Source organism: Schistocerca gregaria, chromosome 4 (assembly GCF_023897955.1).
Source record: "Schistocerca gregaria isolate iqSchGreg1 chromosome 4, iqSchGreg1.2, whole genome shotgun sequence".
Taxonomy (NCBI): Eukaryota; Metazoa; Arthropoda; class Insecta; order Orthoptera; family Acrididae; genus Schistocerca; species Schistocerca gregaria.
The window spans coordinates 339,520,148-339,536,465 of record NC_064923.1 but is presented as its reverse complement, the minus strand read 5'-3'; the positions used below and the strand labels follow the sequence as shown (position 1 = coordinate 339,536,465).

The following is a 16,318-nucleotide window of genomic DNA, read 5'->3' as shown; positions in this document are numbered from 1 at the left end:
AGAGGGAAATAAGCAGATGTGGAGGATATCATGCTCGAAGAGGCAAGAGATTGACAAATCGACGTGATAGAATGTTCAATAACAAAAGACATACAAAGAAAAGAGAAAACAGGGGCACATAGCATTAGGCAGTGAAAAGAATTTCAAAGATTACAGGAAATGGTAGCTAAAAATTTTTTATAAACATGTTTGTGTACAGCTTGTAGTTAAGTATTCCAATTTAATCATTTCAGACAGACATACAAAGAAAAGAGGAAATAGGGGTTCATAGCATTAGAGACTGAAAAGAATTTCAATGATTACACAAAATGGAAGCTAAACAATTTTTATAAATGTGATTGTGTACAGCTAGTAGTTAAGTATCCCAATTTTAATCATTTCAGAGAAGTCTCCTAGGTAGTCAAGTGAGTAGCACAGTATGCACTTATTTGTCATATTACCTTCTCAAGTATATTTTTCAACTGGAGTCTCACATAAATAGAAATTAGCCTAAATTGCAGTGATACCACCACACCAAAGAATGACGCTACTTTTGATTCACATTAGATTTATGTTAACACAGCCCCTTATGCCACATTTTCGTTTTTGTAAGAAGTACAGCAGAAAGTAACTTTGTGAAAGTTGGCTCTATTTGCACTTATTAACAACCACACCAAACAATATTTAGCCATAAATTTCAACAATACATTTGATTACACAACAACAGTAAACACTTACTTAGTCACCAAAGCTCTATATGCTGTAAAGTATGGCACATATAGCCCTGCACCTTGACTAAATGACAGCCTTTCTGAGAGCGGGAAGACATAGTTTTTCTTGCATGTAACATATTCTGCATAGCCTCCATTATCTGGCAAGCATGTGAATACTCTATCCCCTTCCTGGAACAACAGTACAATCACAAAATTATAATTCATGTCTGCATAAAACACAAATAATACAGTACTTTGAACCACAAGTTAATGGCTCCAAAATTGCCAACAGTAGAAAATGAATACGAGCAACAGTAGATCCTGCTTACACACTTTTGATAGTGTTGGGGGTGCGGGCACTATTAAATTCCAGGATGGTTGCCTCACGATGGTGTGTGCACAATAATGAATTGCATACTACCAACTACCCAGTAGTTATGGAATCAGAAGAGCTCAATTAGTGATAACATTCTTTATTCAGTAAGACATTCATACAGACGTTTATGGTGGCAACTCAATGGCATATGTAACCCCAGGCAGCAGTTGCTATCTCAGCATAACACACAGCGGTGTGCTTGGCCTACGGCACTGTGAGTACACACAGTGGCCGACTGTTGCCTCAGAAAAGTAGCAGTGGCTTGTGTGGCCTTGGCTGGCTGGCCCTAGTAATCAGTCAAGTGCACAGCAAACTGGTGTGAAAGTGCCAAACCCAGGACCCCTCAGAGACAGCCAGAGACCAGATGTAGTCAACAATAGGTCCCTCTTCGTGGCACTGGCTTGAGCCCCGCTACCATCAGGTTTAAAGGCCGCTTGCAGACCAGCAGCCTGCGGGTGATACGGCTAAACACAGTCAAAGCTGGTTTGCCCACACAATACCGAAGGCTGGTGTGGAGTATGTGACAGAAGCCAAAGGCAAAGTACTGAGAATTTATAATTTCTCTGCCCTGCTTCACTCAAGATGGTGAACAATGCAGTGCAGTGTTGGGCAACAGCATGAGAAAATTATGTTCACTACTGCTGAGGACTAGGGTCTTGCACCATGGTGTGCCAGCAACATTTTCAATTACAGGTGACATTTTTGTGTTGTGTAGTCTGCAAAGAGGGGAGTCGCCACAACAACACATTATGTAACAAGAAGACAGCAAGTAGTAGAAACAAGTGTACATTATTATGAGCCACCATTATTGAGAACATAAGCAATGATTAAATAAGCCATATACAATTTAATCATTATACTGTGACTTAAGTTCCACAAGAAAGTCTACCAAATCTTTGTGTGCCTCTCAACAATTCAACGCTTCTATTATTTAGCAAGCTGTTACCTTTACTTCTAAATTGTTTAAATATATTAACATATCAAAGTGACACTCATTCCACTCTATCGTTATTAAAGACTACCCGTTAAGCCTTTTCAAATTCTCATGTGGTAACAAGTATTAAGCTTATGGTCTACATGTTCATCCATCACTCCTTTCATTTTCCGTGATGTAGCAATGAAAGTTCAGTGTTGTACTTGCTTAGTACAATTGTTTACAACCGTGCTCTATGCAGGATTGAGTGTTTTCCATGGTTGTGATGTGATGCAGTTTCAATATTTTTTAGTGTAGGTCCCATTTGCCTTCCATACACTTAAGCACTTCTGGCACAAACGTCAAAACTAAATTCTTTTATAAACTCTGCACATACTGAAGATAAAACAATCTAATAACTAAATGTTGATGTCATTGTGGTCTTCAGTCCAAAGATTGGATTGGTGCAGCTGTCCAAGCTAGTTTGTCCTGAGCCTCTCTGTGTTAACCACTCCAACTAATGTCCATTTGGAACCTGCTTCATATAGTCATGCCTTGGCTTCCCTACAATTTTTTCTCCTCTTACTTCCTTCCATTACCAAACTGGCTTCTCTTTGATGCCTCAGGATGTGTCCTATTAACTGATCCCATCTTTTAGTCAACTTCTGCAATAAATTTCTTTTCTTTCCAATATGATTCAGTAACTTTTCTTCAATCCAACCATCTAATATCCAGCATTCTTCTAAAGCACCATATTTAAAAAGCTTCGATGCTCTTCCTTTCTGAACTGTTTCCATCCACATTTCCCTTACATCCAAGGCCACGCTCCACACAAATATCTTCGTCAAGTACTTCCTAACACTTAAATTTATATTTAATGTTATTGATGAATGAGGACTAACTGTTTAATGAGACAATTACGTCATTGAAACAAGAAATAATGGACCTCAACCTCAAGCATGAAAGCCTACTGGCGAAGTATCATGAACTATTAGTGAAGTGTAATGATCTTGAACTGGCAGTAACCAATAAAACCACAAACAATGAACTCGTTATCCGTACCCCGAACGTAAATATCAGTAACAAAAACTGGTGTTTGGCAGGTCAGCATACTACAAGAAATAGTCAAGCCATAAATCGTGCTCGGAATGCAATGCTCAGATATCATGTGTTGTCTAGTGCCACATGTGATCGTAGCCCTGTACAATCTGCATGTAAACAAACTGCAACAGAAAACAAAGTTAATGTGAGGGTAGGCCTTCTGATAACCGCCTGGTGCAAGATGCTAGCAAGGCCAATATACAGTCTAACGTTGCACAAGATCTTAAGCAAAAATTAACCCAAAGTGAACAATCCGCCACAAAGTGTATGAGTAATCTGCCAATGAACATAATTTCTCAAGCACTAATATATGTGCAGGGCAAAAATGAAAGCAATTCCAGAACATTGCATAGCAAGAAAATCTCGGAAAAAAAATGAAAGTACTAACATTAAGTGACACCCGTGGACGAGACTGTGTTCAAATGCTGCAAGACAAACTAGGGCCCTCATACCAGGTAAAAAGCATAGTAAAACCTGGCTCCGCACTAAAAGAGGTGGTAAAAAAAGCGGAAAATTTGGCAAGAAGCTTCAGTACACAAGACATAGACAAACCTCTCAATCTAATGTTGAAACATGTGGTAGAACCATTGGAACCAATATTCACTCTAAGTCACAAACAAAATGAATATCATTATCCATCCTATACCCAGGAGATATGATGTTCATAATTTAAATAGTAAAATTAATACTGTAAACCTCCACCTGATACAAGCACTGAATTTAGCAAAACATGCACACAATAAGAAGAATTGCTGTGAACTTTGAAAGAGAGAGACTAGCCAGAAACCACATCACAACACATGGTTTACACCTAAACAAATATGGCAAGAAGATTATCTGCAATAGACTGGCCTTCCTGGCAACTATGGGGGACAATAAGAAACCAAAAGTCAGAAACCATAAACCAATGCTAATAAGCAATTGGATAAAGACAAACAAGATTGGAAATAAAAAGAGTAATAGTGGCCATACTGTGCAAACTAGACAAATGGTCACAAAGTCACCGAGTTGAAACACATTCCCCTGGCCCCTCAAAAAGGTCAGGAACATAAAAGGACCAATAATGTGATGGTGAACATTGAGACATCCCTCAAAAACGTCAATGTGATGCCTCAGCAGTGTGAAGTGCAAGTGGATACTTTTCAGGCCCACCTGGGAGATGAGTCAGCTGCCAAGGTCAACCAACAGAACCAGCACTACTGCTCGGAAGTCAACATACCTGGAATACAGCACAATTTAAACTAAAGGTCAGTGACACAGTAAATATGACTTCGAGCCCCCTGAGTAAACATATTAAACATATGACTTCGAGCCCCCTGAGTAAACCCCACTCAGACCTAAGAATCTATCATCACACTGTCCAATCCTTGAGCAACAAAACTGATGGCTTAAGCATTTTGCTGACCAGTGAACTTAGTGATATCTCAGTAGTACGCCTAGCACAGATGTAGTTAGTTAATCTCACTACCAAACTTCAAATTGTGTGAACACTTCTTCAGATTAAATGATGGACATGGTGGGGTTGCCATCTTCATCAAACAACACATTGAATTTATCCCACTTCCTACCCTAAAGGAAATAGGAACAGACAAGATCTTTGAATGTGCAGCCATAAAGCTTACAGTTCTAAATGTAATTGTAGTTACAATTTACTGTCCCCCCCTCCAGTACTATTAATGATTTTCTGTTACAAATGGACTTGTTTCTATCCAAAATAAGTTAGTGGAAACAGGATGTGATTATATGTGGTGACTTTAATATAGACTTTCTCACTCACAACAGAAACAGGGAGACATTGATTAACATTGCAAAAACTTATAATCTGCATGGCCTTGTGAATGATCCCACTAGAATAACACCCACATTCAAGACAGCACTAGATCAAATTTTTGTAAATAGAAATACACTTAACTCAAATATATAAGAATACAATGAAGGATTTAGTGACCACCAAGCTGTCATTCTAAAGGTTAATGTTAGTAAAGATACCTCAAACCTAATCCCACCTAAAACTTTATGAAGGTTTTTCACCCAAGATAACTTTAACAAGCTAAATGCCCTCCTGAGTAAAGGAAAGTGGACGGAGATGTACACAGACAATGATGTCAACATGAAATTCAACATATTTCTTGACAAAATGATCCACCACTTTGAAGAGGCCTTTCCACAAAAAACAGTAAGAATAAACAATAATAAACAACAACAACAACAACAACAATAATAATAATAATAATAATAATAATAATAATAATAATAATAATAAGAGAAACAAGAGTTGGATTACATCAGCTATAAAAATCTCTTGCAAATATAAAAGAATACTCCACGTTATGTAAACAAAGTAGTGACTCCCCCCAACTAACAGAATACTATAAAAACTACACATGTATCCTATAAAGAGTGATAAGACAAGCAAAAAGGATGCAAAATGATGAGTACATTGACAAATCCAGAACTAAAGTAAAAGCAATGTGGAATATCATAAAAAGGGAAAGTGGGGAAATGAAAGCTTCACACACGAACACAGAAATCAAACTCAACAATGAATCTACATCTAATCCCTAAGTTGTAGTGAACTCTTTCAACAATTTCTTCACGAGCATAGCTGAAAAATTGGTCAAAAATAATCCTGACACAAATTACCAACCAGCAAACCAAAAATATCACACACGTGCAGTCAGTTTTCATTACCAAAGTCACTGAGAGAGTTAAAAAATTCATGTTCAGCTGGAATTGATGGTATCCCAGCAGCTGTAATCAAAAATTGTGAACACACAACTGCTGAACCATTAACTCACCTCTGTGACTGTTCTTTCCAGGCAGGTACTTTCCCTGAAGCTCTGAAACTTTCTAAAGTAATTCCTGTCTTCAAAAAAGGTGATAATAAAGATATGAATAACTACAGGCCTATCTCAATCTCATCCTGCTTTTCTAAAGTTTTTGAAAAAATAATGTACAAAAAATGATGGACTTAATTGAAAAGAAAAAAAAAAAAAAAAAAAAAGATTTACTAAGTTTAGCTCAACATGGGTTCAGAAGCAACAAATATACTTAAACTGCAGTATATGATTGCATAAATACGTTATTACACCTGTTAGATAGAAAACAACCAATAACAGGCATATTTCTGGATCTGTCAAAGGCTTTTGACACTGTTGACCACAAAATATTGCTGGAAAAAATAGAACACCATGCTATCAGAGGAATTGCAAACAATTGAATTGCTACATTCCTAACAAATCGGATGCAGAGAGTCATCATGAAATACACTAATAGACAAAGCAACTCAATAACTGAAATACTATCAAGTAACAAATCTTGTAAAGCAAGGTGTTCCACAGGGCTCAGTATTGGGACCACTACTTTTCCTCCTGTATATTAATGATTTGAGCCTGAATGTTATTGCACACAAAACAATAATATTTGCCAATGACACAACTGTACTCCTCAAAGGGGAGAACACAGAGGCTGTGCAAAAAGCTGTGAACGTGGCCACTGAACAACTCAGCAAGTGGGCTAAAATCAACAGATTAACTATCAACACCAAAAAGACAGCTTCCATGAACTTTCACACAACACAAAATGCAAATCCCTCTCAGCCATTTGTCACTGTAAATAACCAGCCAATAGATACCGACACTGTTTTCAAGTTCCTGGGTCTGTGGGTTCAAGGAGGAGTCCTAGGAACACAGACTAAAGCATGCTGTTGTAGGTCCTCCAGTAGAATATCGAGTCAGATCCCAGCTGGTCTACCCAGTTTTGGATGATAAGCAAACAGTCTGAACTGTTGGTTGTGGAACAGAGTGGAACGACACAGATGAGAAAGCAACTGACAGACTGCGACTGCGTAATTTGTCAGAAGGTGCTGCAGTCTAACCCACAGTGGTGGTATACCGGCTTCCACTGGGAGTCGGTCAATAGCGCTTGTGTGAAGGGTCCCTGTTGTCAACCACACAGCTGCGTGGTGAACAAGGTCAAGCAAGCTCAGTACGGACTGTGCTGCCGACCGATAGGCAACACGTCCATAGTCTACATGGGATAAAATCAGCGTTTTATAAAATCTCAAAAGAGCTCTATTGTCCATGCCCCAAAACGAGTTACTAAGAAAACGGGGAGCATTTAATTTCTTCATCAAGCTGCCTTGAGCTGATGGACATGTGGTGCCCAAGATAGTTTGTTGTCATCTAAAATACCTAAGAACTGAAAAGTTTCAACAACTTCAAGTAACTTATCACCAAGATAGATTTCTGTGGGTTGGTGCACAACTCATGATTCTGCAGGAGAAAATTGGCAGCCATGATTCTGAACCCAGTCAAGTAATCTCCAAACAGCCCCCCCCCCCCCCCCCCCCCCCCGAAATTGGAAATTGGTGCTTCGTGCTCAGTGGTGCACACTGATGCAGAGGCATAGTATGTGCAAATATACACATACAGTGTCGGAGACTGTGAGGCCCACTGCATTTATGATACCTCTGATGGTGATGGCGAAAATTATTACATTAAGAACCAATCCCCGAGGCACTGCAGTTTCTTGTCTATATTGGTTGCTGAGAGTCAAACCTATCCAGACCCAAAAAAGATGGAGAGAGAGGAAATTCTGGATAAAAATGGGTAAAATGCTCTGGAAACCCAGCTCATGCTGTGAGATATGATGTGATGTCGCCAGGTAGCACCATATGCCTTCTGTACATCAAAGAACACAGCAATCAGATGTTGGCGATGCATGAAAGCATTGTCTACTGCATATTTCCGACAAACCAGATTATCTGTGGTGGACTGGAAAGCCCAAAAGCCAATGTGGAAACATTATATATGCCCTTCGGCTTCGAGGTATCAACAAGATGGCAGATGACCACTTGCTCGAATAGCTTACTCATCCCATTTGTCAGAGAGAGTGGCCAGTAGTTAGTTAAAATATATGGATTTCAGGACAAGAATAATAATCCCTTCCCACCACTGAGAGGGAAATTCTCATTCCTGCCAAATACTATTAAAAAGTCTGAGAATACGTTTCTTGTTGTTGGCATGAAGATGTCCGAGCATTTGATTGTGGATTTTGTTGGGTCCACGGGCTGTATTTCGACATTCTACCAAAGCACTGCAATGCTCCCATTCACTAAAAGTGACACTGTATGACAGAGAGCTGTTTGCATGGAAGGATCGTGGGTGGCACTCAATAATGTATTTACAGGTCAGGAAATGAGGATGGTAATTACTGCAAGCAGACTCTTCAGCGAAGTGTGCCTCAAAACATTTGGCAAGTACCACGGGATCAGTGCAATTAAAGCAATTGGTACAGTAGGGTTTGTAGTGTTTCAGAGGTGTTTTGCCATAAACAGTGTTCCCTGATGTGCTATGCCTGTTACAGAGCAAGTAATCATTACTGACAGAGTTGTAGCCATTACAGTTCTATTCAAGGAGTGTTGGAGTCAGGTGTGATGGATAGGTGAATGGAAAAGATGGGTGCAATTACTTCGTTACCAGGTTGTAGTTCACCTGATTGTGCGAGCTGTTGTCAGAGTGCATGAGTTTGACCTCATGCAGGGATGAGGAATGGAACGTTCGAAACCTCAGAAAGTAGTTTATCTTTCTGCTTATCCTTCTTATTGTTGAGAGACTTCGATTTTTGTGAAGATTTCTCTATTTTGAAGAGGAAGGTACTTGTCTTCGGCCTGCAGCCTCGTCTTGAGAGAGGAGGGGGAGGGGCGGTGGGGGGAGGGGGGGGGGCACCTTGACACATGTCCTCATCCCTGACAACACTAGAGGATGGCTAGACATCTATGGCTGCACCGATGGTGTGAATGGGGTAAGGGAACCGACATTCCCCCCTCAACTGTGGGGCAGGCCCTGAAATACGACCAGGACCCTGAGGTGTTTTGCGAGACCTTTTCATCACATGAGGTATGGAGTGTGACAACAGTTGCAAAATGTGAGACCATGTCAGTCAGGTGAAGCCTTTCAAACCATTTCTTTGCATCCTGTTAATACAGGCAGTCAAGCATTTTATACTCTTGAATTTTCTTCTCCCTCTTGAACACCGAACACTGCAGTGAACGAGGAGGGTGCGGTTCCAGACAGTTGACACACTGAGGGGGGTTGGCCAAGGGCTGCCCCCATACAATGCATGACCACATGCCCTACAGATAGCCTCATTAGAACAGTGGGAGGACATGTGTCTGAACCTTTGACACCTTAAACACCTAACAGGAGGAGGAAGATAAGGCCTGACATCACACCTATAAACCATGACTTAACCCTGTAAGGCAAAATGTTGCCTTTGAAGTCTAGGATATAACTCCAGTGTCCACTCTATAATCCTTGGCCCCTCTTGATATGGTGAACAAAGTGGTCTCCACAGCATATCAGATTAGTATGCATCTCTTCATCAGTTTGTAGCATTAGATCCCCATGGAAGATAACATCTCTAATTCTATCAAGCTTGTTAATGAAGAGAGATGATTACTGGTATATCTTCTATCTTGACACAGATCTGAAGTGTCCATGATTAGTTGGCGTTCATGCGTGCAAAGATCTATTTCTTACCTTCTCTATTACAGCAACCTCCCTAAATTAATCTTCAATATTTTCAACGAAAAACAGTGGCTTCATAGTAGTGAAAGACTCGCTGTCAGTTCGGGTACAAACCAAGAACTCGGCAAACTGTCCACTTCCATTTCTCCTTACCAGGCTTTCATCTTGAGGCATTGTCAATGACAGAAACGCCACAGCATTCCAAACTTCTGCATTCCTGACTGTTGCCGAGATGGCCGTGTTGGCATGGCTACCATTAAGTTTCATCTGTTTCACTGCGGATCATCTACCCCAATTCCAAACTCCTAACAGAGGCTCTCCCCGTGGATGCCACCCTGCCAAAGCAAAGGCCACCTGGGACAGTAGCCGTTGCCCCAAGTCTTGCTACCCCAAGTGGATAGGTACCTGCTTCTTAGCTGACCTGGGAAGGTTACAGCTCAGGCACCAGCAGTGTGATCCCTGCATTGTAAGGGGGCTAACTCCAAGAGGGTACATGACAATCCCACCACGACAGACTCGCTAACGTGCTGGATTTTGAATGCAAAGATAGATCCACTTGATTAGTAGGTGCAAAAGATAACAGTGCACAGAAGAGAGTTAATGCACCACAGTAAGTGGTGGTCAAACCCAAAATGGAGGACCAGAATTTCAAAAGCCAAAGAAGGTGTGGGGAAAAGAATCATTAAACAGTATGAAGAAAAGCAAAAACTTTCGTGAGTCCATAAATTAGTCAAAATACCGAGGTAAAACATAACCAAATAAAAAGACTCCGCCTCTTACGACAGGCAAGAAATAACTGCGAATCTAATCTGGGCGCCAACACCAAGGGGAATTTAATGTTATTGTTGGTTACTGCCAGTCTGCATTTTATATGTGACCGATTTCGGCCAATGTCAAGTATTTTACTGCCTAAATAGCAAAACTCACTGACTGCTTTTAACATTTAATTTAATTCAACTGCATTCTATTACCCTTACTGATGTTCTTACAACCTCTTCTCAAGATACTAGCCACTCCATTCAACTGCTCTTCCAAGCCATTTGCTGTCTCTTGATAGAATTGCAATGTCATCAGCAAACCTCTAAGTGTTTGTCTTTTCTCTGAAATTTAATTCCCTTTCCAAACTTCTGCTTGGTTGCCTTTACTGCTTGCTCACTGAACAACATGAATACCATTGGGGAGAGAGTACAATACTGTTTCACTCTACTCTAAGCACGGTCTCCTTTCATGTATATGAATGACTGGTGTATGTTCTTTCGGACATGTCCCTTACTACTTAAAATTGCAGTCTGGTTCCTGTAAAGTCAACTTGGTGAAGCTGTGAGAAATCAAGAAACACTATTTCGTTGATCTTAAAATGTGAAAATGATAACTAGAAAGGTTTCTTTTCCTTTTTAGAAGTAATTCCAATGACATCAACTACATTAGCTATTCCATTACTCACAAATTTCATCAGAATCTTTGTGTTTTAGGTCTGATAAAAAAATTCTGGAACATTCGTAATTCGCACCAATGGTGAGTTAGAGCAAAATGTGGTTGGCGTCCCTGCACATGCTTGTGTTTAATGTGTAACTGCTGGAAATTTCAGTGTTGTAAGTCTGTTAGTTATTGTTCAGTTCTGTACTGAATAGAAAACTGTGTTTCACAGTTTGCAAATTCTGAGATGGCAGGGTTAGAGGAACAAAGTGCCCGCATTACATTTTCCACGGAACTCAAGAAAACCTTTACAGAGACACACCAAACGATGCAAGGAGCCTATGATGACGAGTGCTTAAGCTATACTCGGTGTTACGAATGGTTCACACACTTTAAAAATTGCCAGACGGAAGTTAAAGATGACCTTTGTTCCAAACATCCATCGGCGTCTACCGACTACACTCATGTCAGGACTGTCAACGAAATTGTGCATGCCAATCAAAGACTGACTGACAGAGTTTGCAGAAGAACACAATGTTTCAGTTCAATCAGGTGATGAAATCCTGACACAGCATCTTGGAATGTACAGCGTTGCCACCGAGTTTGTCCCATGGCTCATGAGTCAAGACCAGAAAGACCTTCACCTTGCAATCTGTGAAAAGGTTTAGGAGTGTGCAAGTGAGAAGGAGATGCCCCTTAAGAGAATCATAACTGGTAATGAGACATGGGTCTATGGTTATGATGTTGAGACCAAGGCTCAATCTTCACAATGGATCGGGAAAGATTCTCCAAGACCACATAAAGCTTGTCAGTTAAGGTCAAATGTCAAAGCCTTGGGAATATTTTTCTTTGGCTTTGAAAGATTAGTTCATCATGAATTTGTGCTACAGGGACAAACTGTTAATCAATGGTACTACTGGGATGTGTTGTGAAACCTGTGAGACAATGTGAGAAGGAAACAGCCTGAAATGTTGCAAGACAATTTGTGGCTCTTGCATCATGATAACACACCTACACATTCTCTATGTTGGTGTGCAACTATTACACAGAAACACAATCACTGTGCTGGCTCAACCTCCATACTCTCCAGACTTGGCCCTGCAGACTTTTTTTTTTTATTTCTGAAGCTGAAGATCCCATTGAAAAGACAAAGATTTGCAATGACAGACGAGATAAAAGAAAAACTGTAGATGGAATTGAACATGATCCAGTAAATGCTTGCAAAGACTGTTTACGGGAGCAGAAATGGTGTTGGGAGTGGTGTATTAAATGTGGAGGAGGGTATTTCGAAGGAGACCATACACAATTAAAAGGTAAAGTGTAGAAAAATGTTATGGGCAAAGTTCCGGAATTTTTTCAACAGACCTCGTACTATAATAATTTTCCCAATATCATGCAAAGAAGCAGTTGGGCCCATCATCAAGATTTCATTTTGCTTTCTTTCTGTGGTATGACTAATACCTTGTTAAACAGTAGCAAATCTCGACTAATGCTGACAGACAGACAGACACATAATAGCAGCTGCACATCTAGAGTTTAAAAGGAAAGACTGGAGACTAAAGAAACTATAGGTGGAATCTTGCACAGAATATGATCAATTAAAAGATTTACTAAATAATGCTCCCATTACCATCCAACAGTAAGAAGAAATGTAGGAAAACAAATATAAGATGGCTCTAACATACACAAGACAACCTCCAATTAAAGTCTACTGCTTGATAGACGAAGAAGAAGAAGAAGAAGAAGAAGAAGAAAAAGAAGAACTGGAATTAATGGAAATAGTTTCCCCATCTAATAACTTTAAACAACCTAACAACCACAAAGGTTTATAATTCCTGTATAAAATTAAACTCAAAATAAAAGGCACACATGCAATTTGGCATGCCTCTTTACAAATTGCTGAGAGGCAAACAGGCTGTCGCAATTCTGTTAACAAATAGATAAAATAAGAGACTGTGTATCATCCTTTCACTACTTTGAAAAACATCCTCAGCCAGAAGGAAAGATTGTTATAGGTCCTATTTCACTCTCCTGCCCACGGCTGAAAAGTTTTTAAAGTCCTGAATAAGTAAGTTATTAATATGTTTGCTTCAATGTCTGTCAGCCCTACTCCATTTCCTCCTGCTTCAGCAATTGGTGAGCCTCCGTCTTGCCTAAACAAACGTCTCTCTATCAAACCTATTCACTTGCTGTCTTTCAAAAACTTCAGAGTAATAAGAAACACAAGTAGAGCACTCTACACTTGTATCAATCAATTTGCACAGCAACCAATAGTTCCTTATCTACATTTTTAACACCAATGCCCATATTGAGTGATACAGATAGATAAATTCCAGAATCTGATATGGCTGGGCACAATTCTCCGTGTTCTTCAAATGTAGATCCTTTCAGTTCACATGATTGACCCAGTGCCAGATTAAGTGAAATTAAGTCAGTTTAAGATATAAAACAAAACATCACTTCACAAAAACACTTTTCTTGATTAATTTGGGGAAGCAAATCATATTTGAAGTACATTAGGGTGAAGTCATTTAAGACGTTCTTGTCCCACGGTTCTCCTTAACTCATTTTTAATGCACCTTAATGTTCTGATAAAGAATGTTCTCCACTACAGTTGGTGGTGATCAGAGACAAATACATGCTGAAGACTATTTCTACATTTGTAAAACACAATTATAATACATTTTCCATTAAAAGTTTATAAAACTACAGTTCCAAGAGCTCATAGTATTTGATGTAAACAGCACCAGCCACATCTGTTTTGAGCACCTTTCAGCAAACTGTGAGTGTATGTCATCTAGGCTTTATCCCAAACTGTCTGGGTAAGCACTGACAATAACTGGAGTTCGTTTCAAAATGTCTTCTGCTGGCAAAGGTTCAAATTGCCAAAATATTCCACATACACTAGTCATTTGATGTTACGCTTCTTGTATTTATAAATGGTGACACACGCTATTATTTATGACAATAAACACCTGAATTTCAAAATGCTGTCCAGGCTTTGATTTTGTCCAACTTCATTAAGTATATTATAGCCAGTGAAACGGTCACAATTTATATTTTGCAAGTCTACTGCTTATATTCCATTCACATCCAATCAGCACTTTGGCTTTTGCTTCAATATCCGAAGATGTGGACCGTATTGCTTGGAAGTACCCATGTAATAATTTATAAAGGGCTTATCCCATGTTAAGATCTCAATCAGATGACTGCAGCGTAAAGTTAGTTGCTTGCAAACATTCTAGGATTCAATTCCAAATAATACTCATCATCATCATCTTTTCCAGCTTAACCATCTTTGATACTAGTCCATAAAGCTGATTATCAGACACTACTTTTTGATCAACATTATTAGACATGTCTTCCAAAACTTGCTTGACAGAGGCAAAACCACATACAAGTGCCTTCGTAGCACCTGCTCGGGCCAACCACCTGGTGTCTAACAACCTCTTCAAAAAGAATTTCTGAACGTTCCAATGGTTTCAAAAGGTGACCCCTATCAAATTAAACAGAAGTGGAAAAAAATTTATAGAGGCTTTCAATGAAATTGAAGAAAAATGATGTTTCTGTAAGCATTCTGCAATGCACTTGGCATTTAAATTCAATGAATGTGCAAAGCAGGGAATATATTCTGTTTATTTATTTATCATCTTAATTCACACTTACTGAGTGGGGTAACACAGTGGTTAGCACATTGAACTCACATTCGGGAGGGCGACGGTTCAAAAGCACACTGGACTCACATTCAGGAGGACGAGAGCCCACACCTACGTCCGGCCCTCCTGATTCAGGTTATCCACGATTTCCCTAAACCGCTTAACGCAACTGCTGCGATTTGTTTTGGGGTACAAAAAACAACTGAGGTCATACGCGCCCAACAAATGCTGAGATGGTTTCCGAAAATGCACAGCTACTTTCCTTCTCTATCCTTCCCTAATCCGAGCTTGTGCTCTGTCTCCATTGACCTAGTTGTCAATGTGATGTTAAAACTCTAATATTACTTTCCAGTGATGATGCTGCACTGCCACAGCTTTGCCCACAACAATCTTTGATATCAATATCAGTCATATTTTAAAAAAATCTAGTAACTTTTGATAGCTGCTCAGCAGTATGGTCTTCCACGTCAAAGAACCTTCTAAATCTTTCCACTAGTCCAGATGGCAAAACAGAGCACACTATTAGTCAGCTGGCCCACATGCATTATACCTGGAGTGGAATCCAATAAACAGCACAGCATTTGTGTCTTCTCAGTTTCATGAATTATATGATCCCGTATGCTTGAAGGAATTAGATGTATAAATTCCTCACATGTTGTTTCCAACAAATACTAAGTTTTTTCTTTCCTTTATTTGCATGAACATGTATATATTGGACACGAAGAATATCAAATTTTGCTATTAATTCTACATACATACTTACATATGTATATACACATATCAGCGATCACAGACATGTGCTGACTTTACAGTGTTCATCTATAGGTGGCAATCTTGTGTATTTTGGATCCCGTTCTCATGTACACTCAACTGCTGAAAGTCCTTGCACAGTTCATCCTCGGATCACTTCTTTCGTCATCCAATTGGATGAGTACCATCAGTTTTCCCATAAGTTTCACTTTAGCATGGCACGTTTCTGGCCTTCTAGTAAGTGCCTTGCCAAGCTGCTGCTTCTTTCATTTTCTGCATGGCGTTCAGTTGTTTCAATAGGCCATATAGTTCCTGGTTCTTTCTACATCTACATGTGTTTTCTTCATGGATTGGTCCACAGATCTTTCTCGTGATTTTCTGTTCAAAGAACAGCACGTTCTCTTCATCTTTTTGTGGTGCTTAAAATTTCTGTCTCATAAAACAACATTGGTACTGTTGTTAATTCTAATAATTTCCACTGTGAAATAATCCTACAATGTCATCATTATCCCGAAACGCAAGAACTCATTCCACTAAAGTAATTATAACTGCAATACTTCATTCTAAGAGTGTCTGCCAAATACTTCTGTTCAGTCTCAGTTTGGCTCAAGTTGAGAATTGACACGCACATCCTTTATTTGTGAACTAACAATGAAATCACTGCTTGTCACTGAAGTGTTTTCTTCACAACAACGACATAAAAGAAACACAGGAATCACGAAACTACAAACTCTGTACAACAACAAGACAGCAACCTCCACCCTACACGGCTTGCATCAAAAATAATGTGGGAAAAGTAAATAAGCTGTAGAAGGAATGAACAACTGTAAAAATAGACTTACGAAAATATATACAGTATCCATTAATTAGTTTATTATTGGTAA

General features: G+C 39.4%; 1 protein-coding gene across 4 annotated transcripts in view; it reads right to left on the bottom strand.

Annotated features, from left to right (window-relative positions):
• The window catches only part of LOC126268082 (zeta-crystallin-like), a 147,086-nt gene that overhangs the window by 78,864 nt on the left and 51,904 nt on the right, over positions 1-16,318 (bottom strand). For all 4 annotated transcript variants that reach the window (XM_049973566.1, XM_049973568.1, XM_049973567.1 and 1 more), the window contains exon 3: positions 718-881. In XM_049973566.1, the coding sequence (XP_049829523.1) occupies positions 718-881 (164 nt within the window). The remainder of the gene's footprint in view (positions 1-717; positions 882-16,318) is intronic.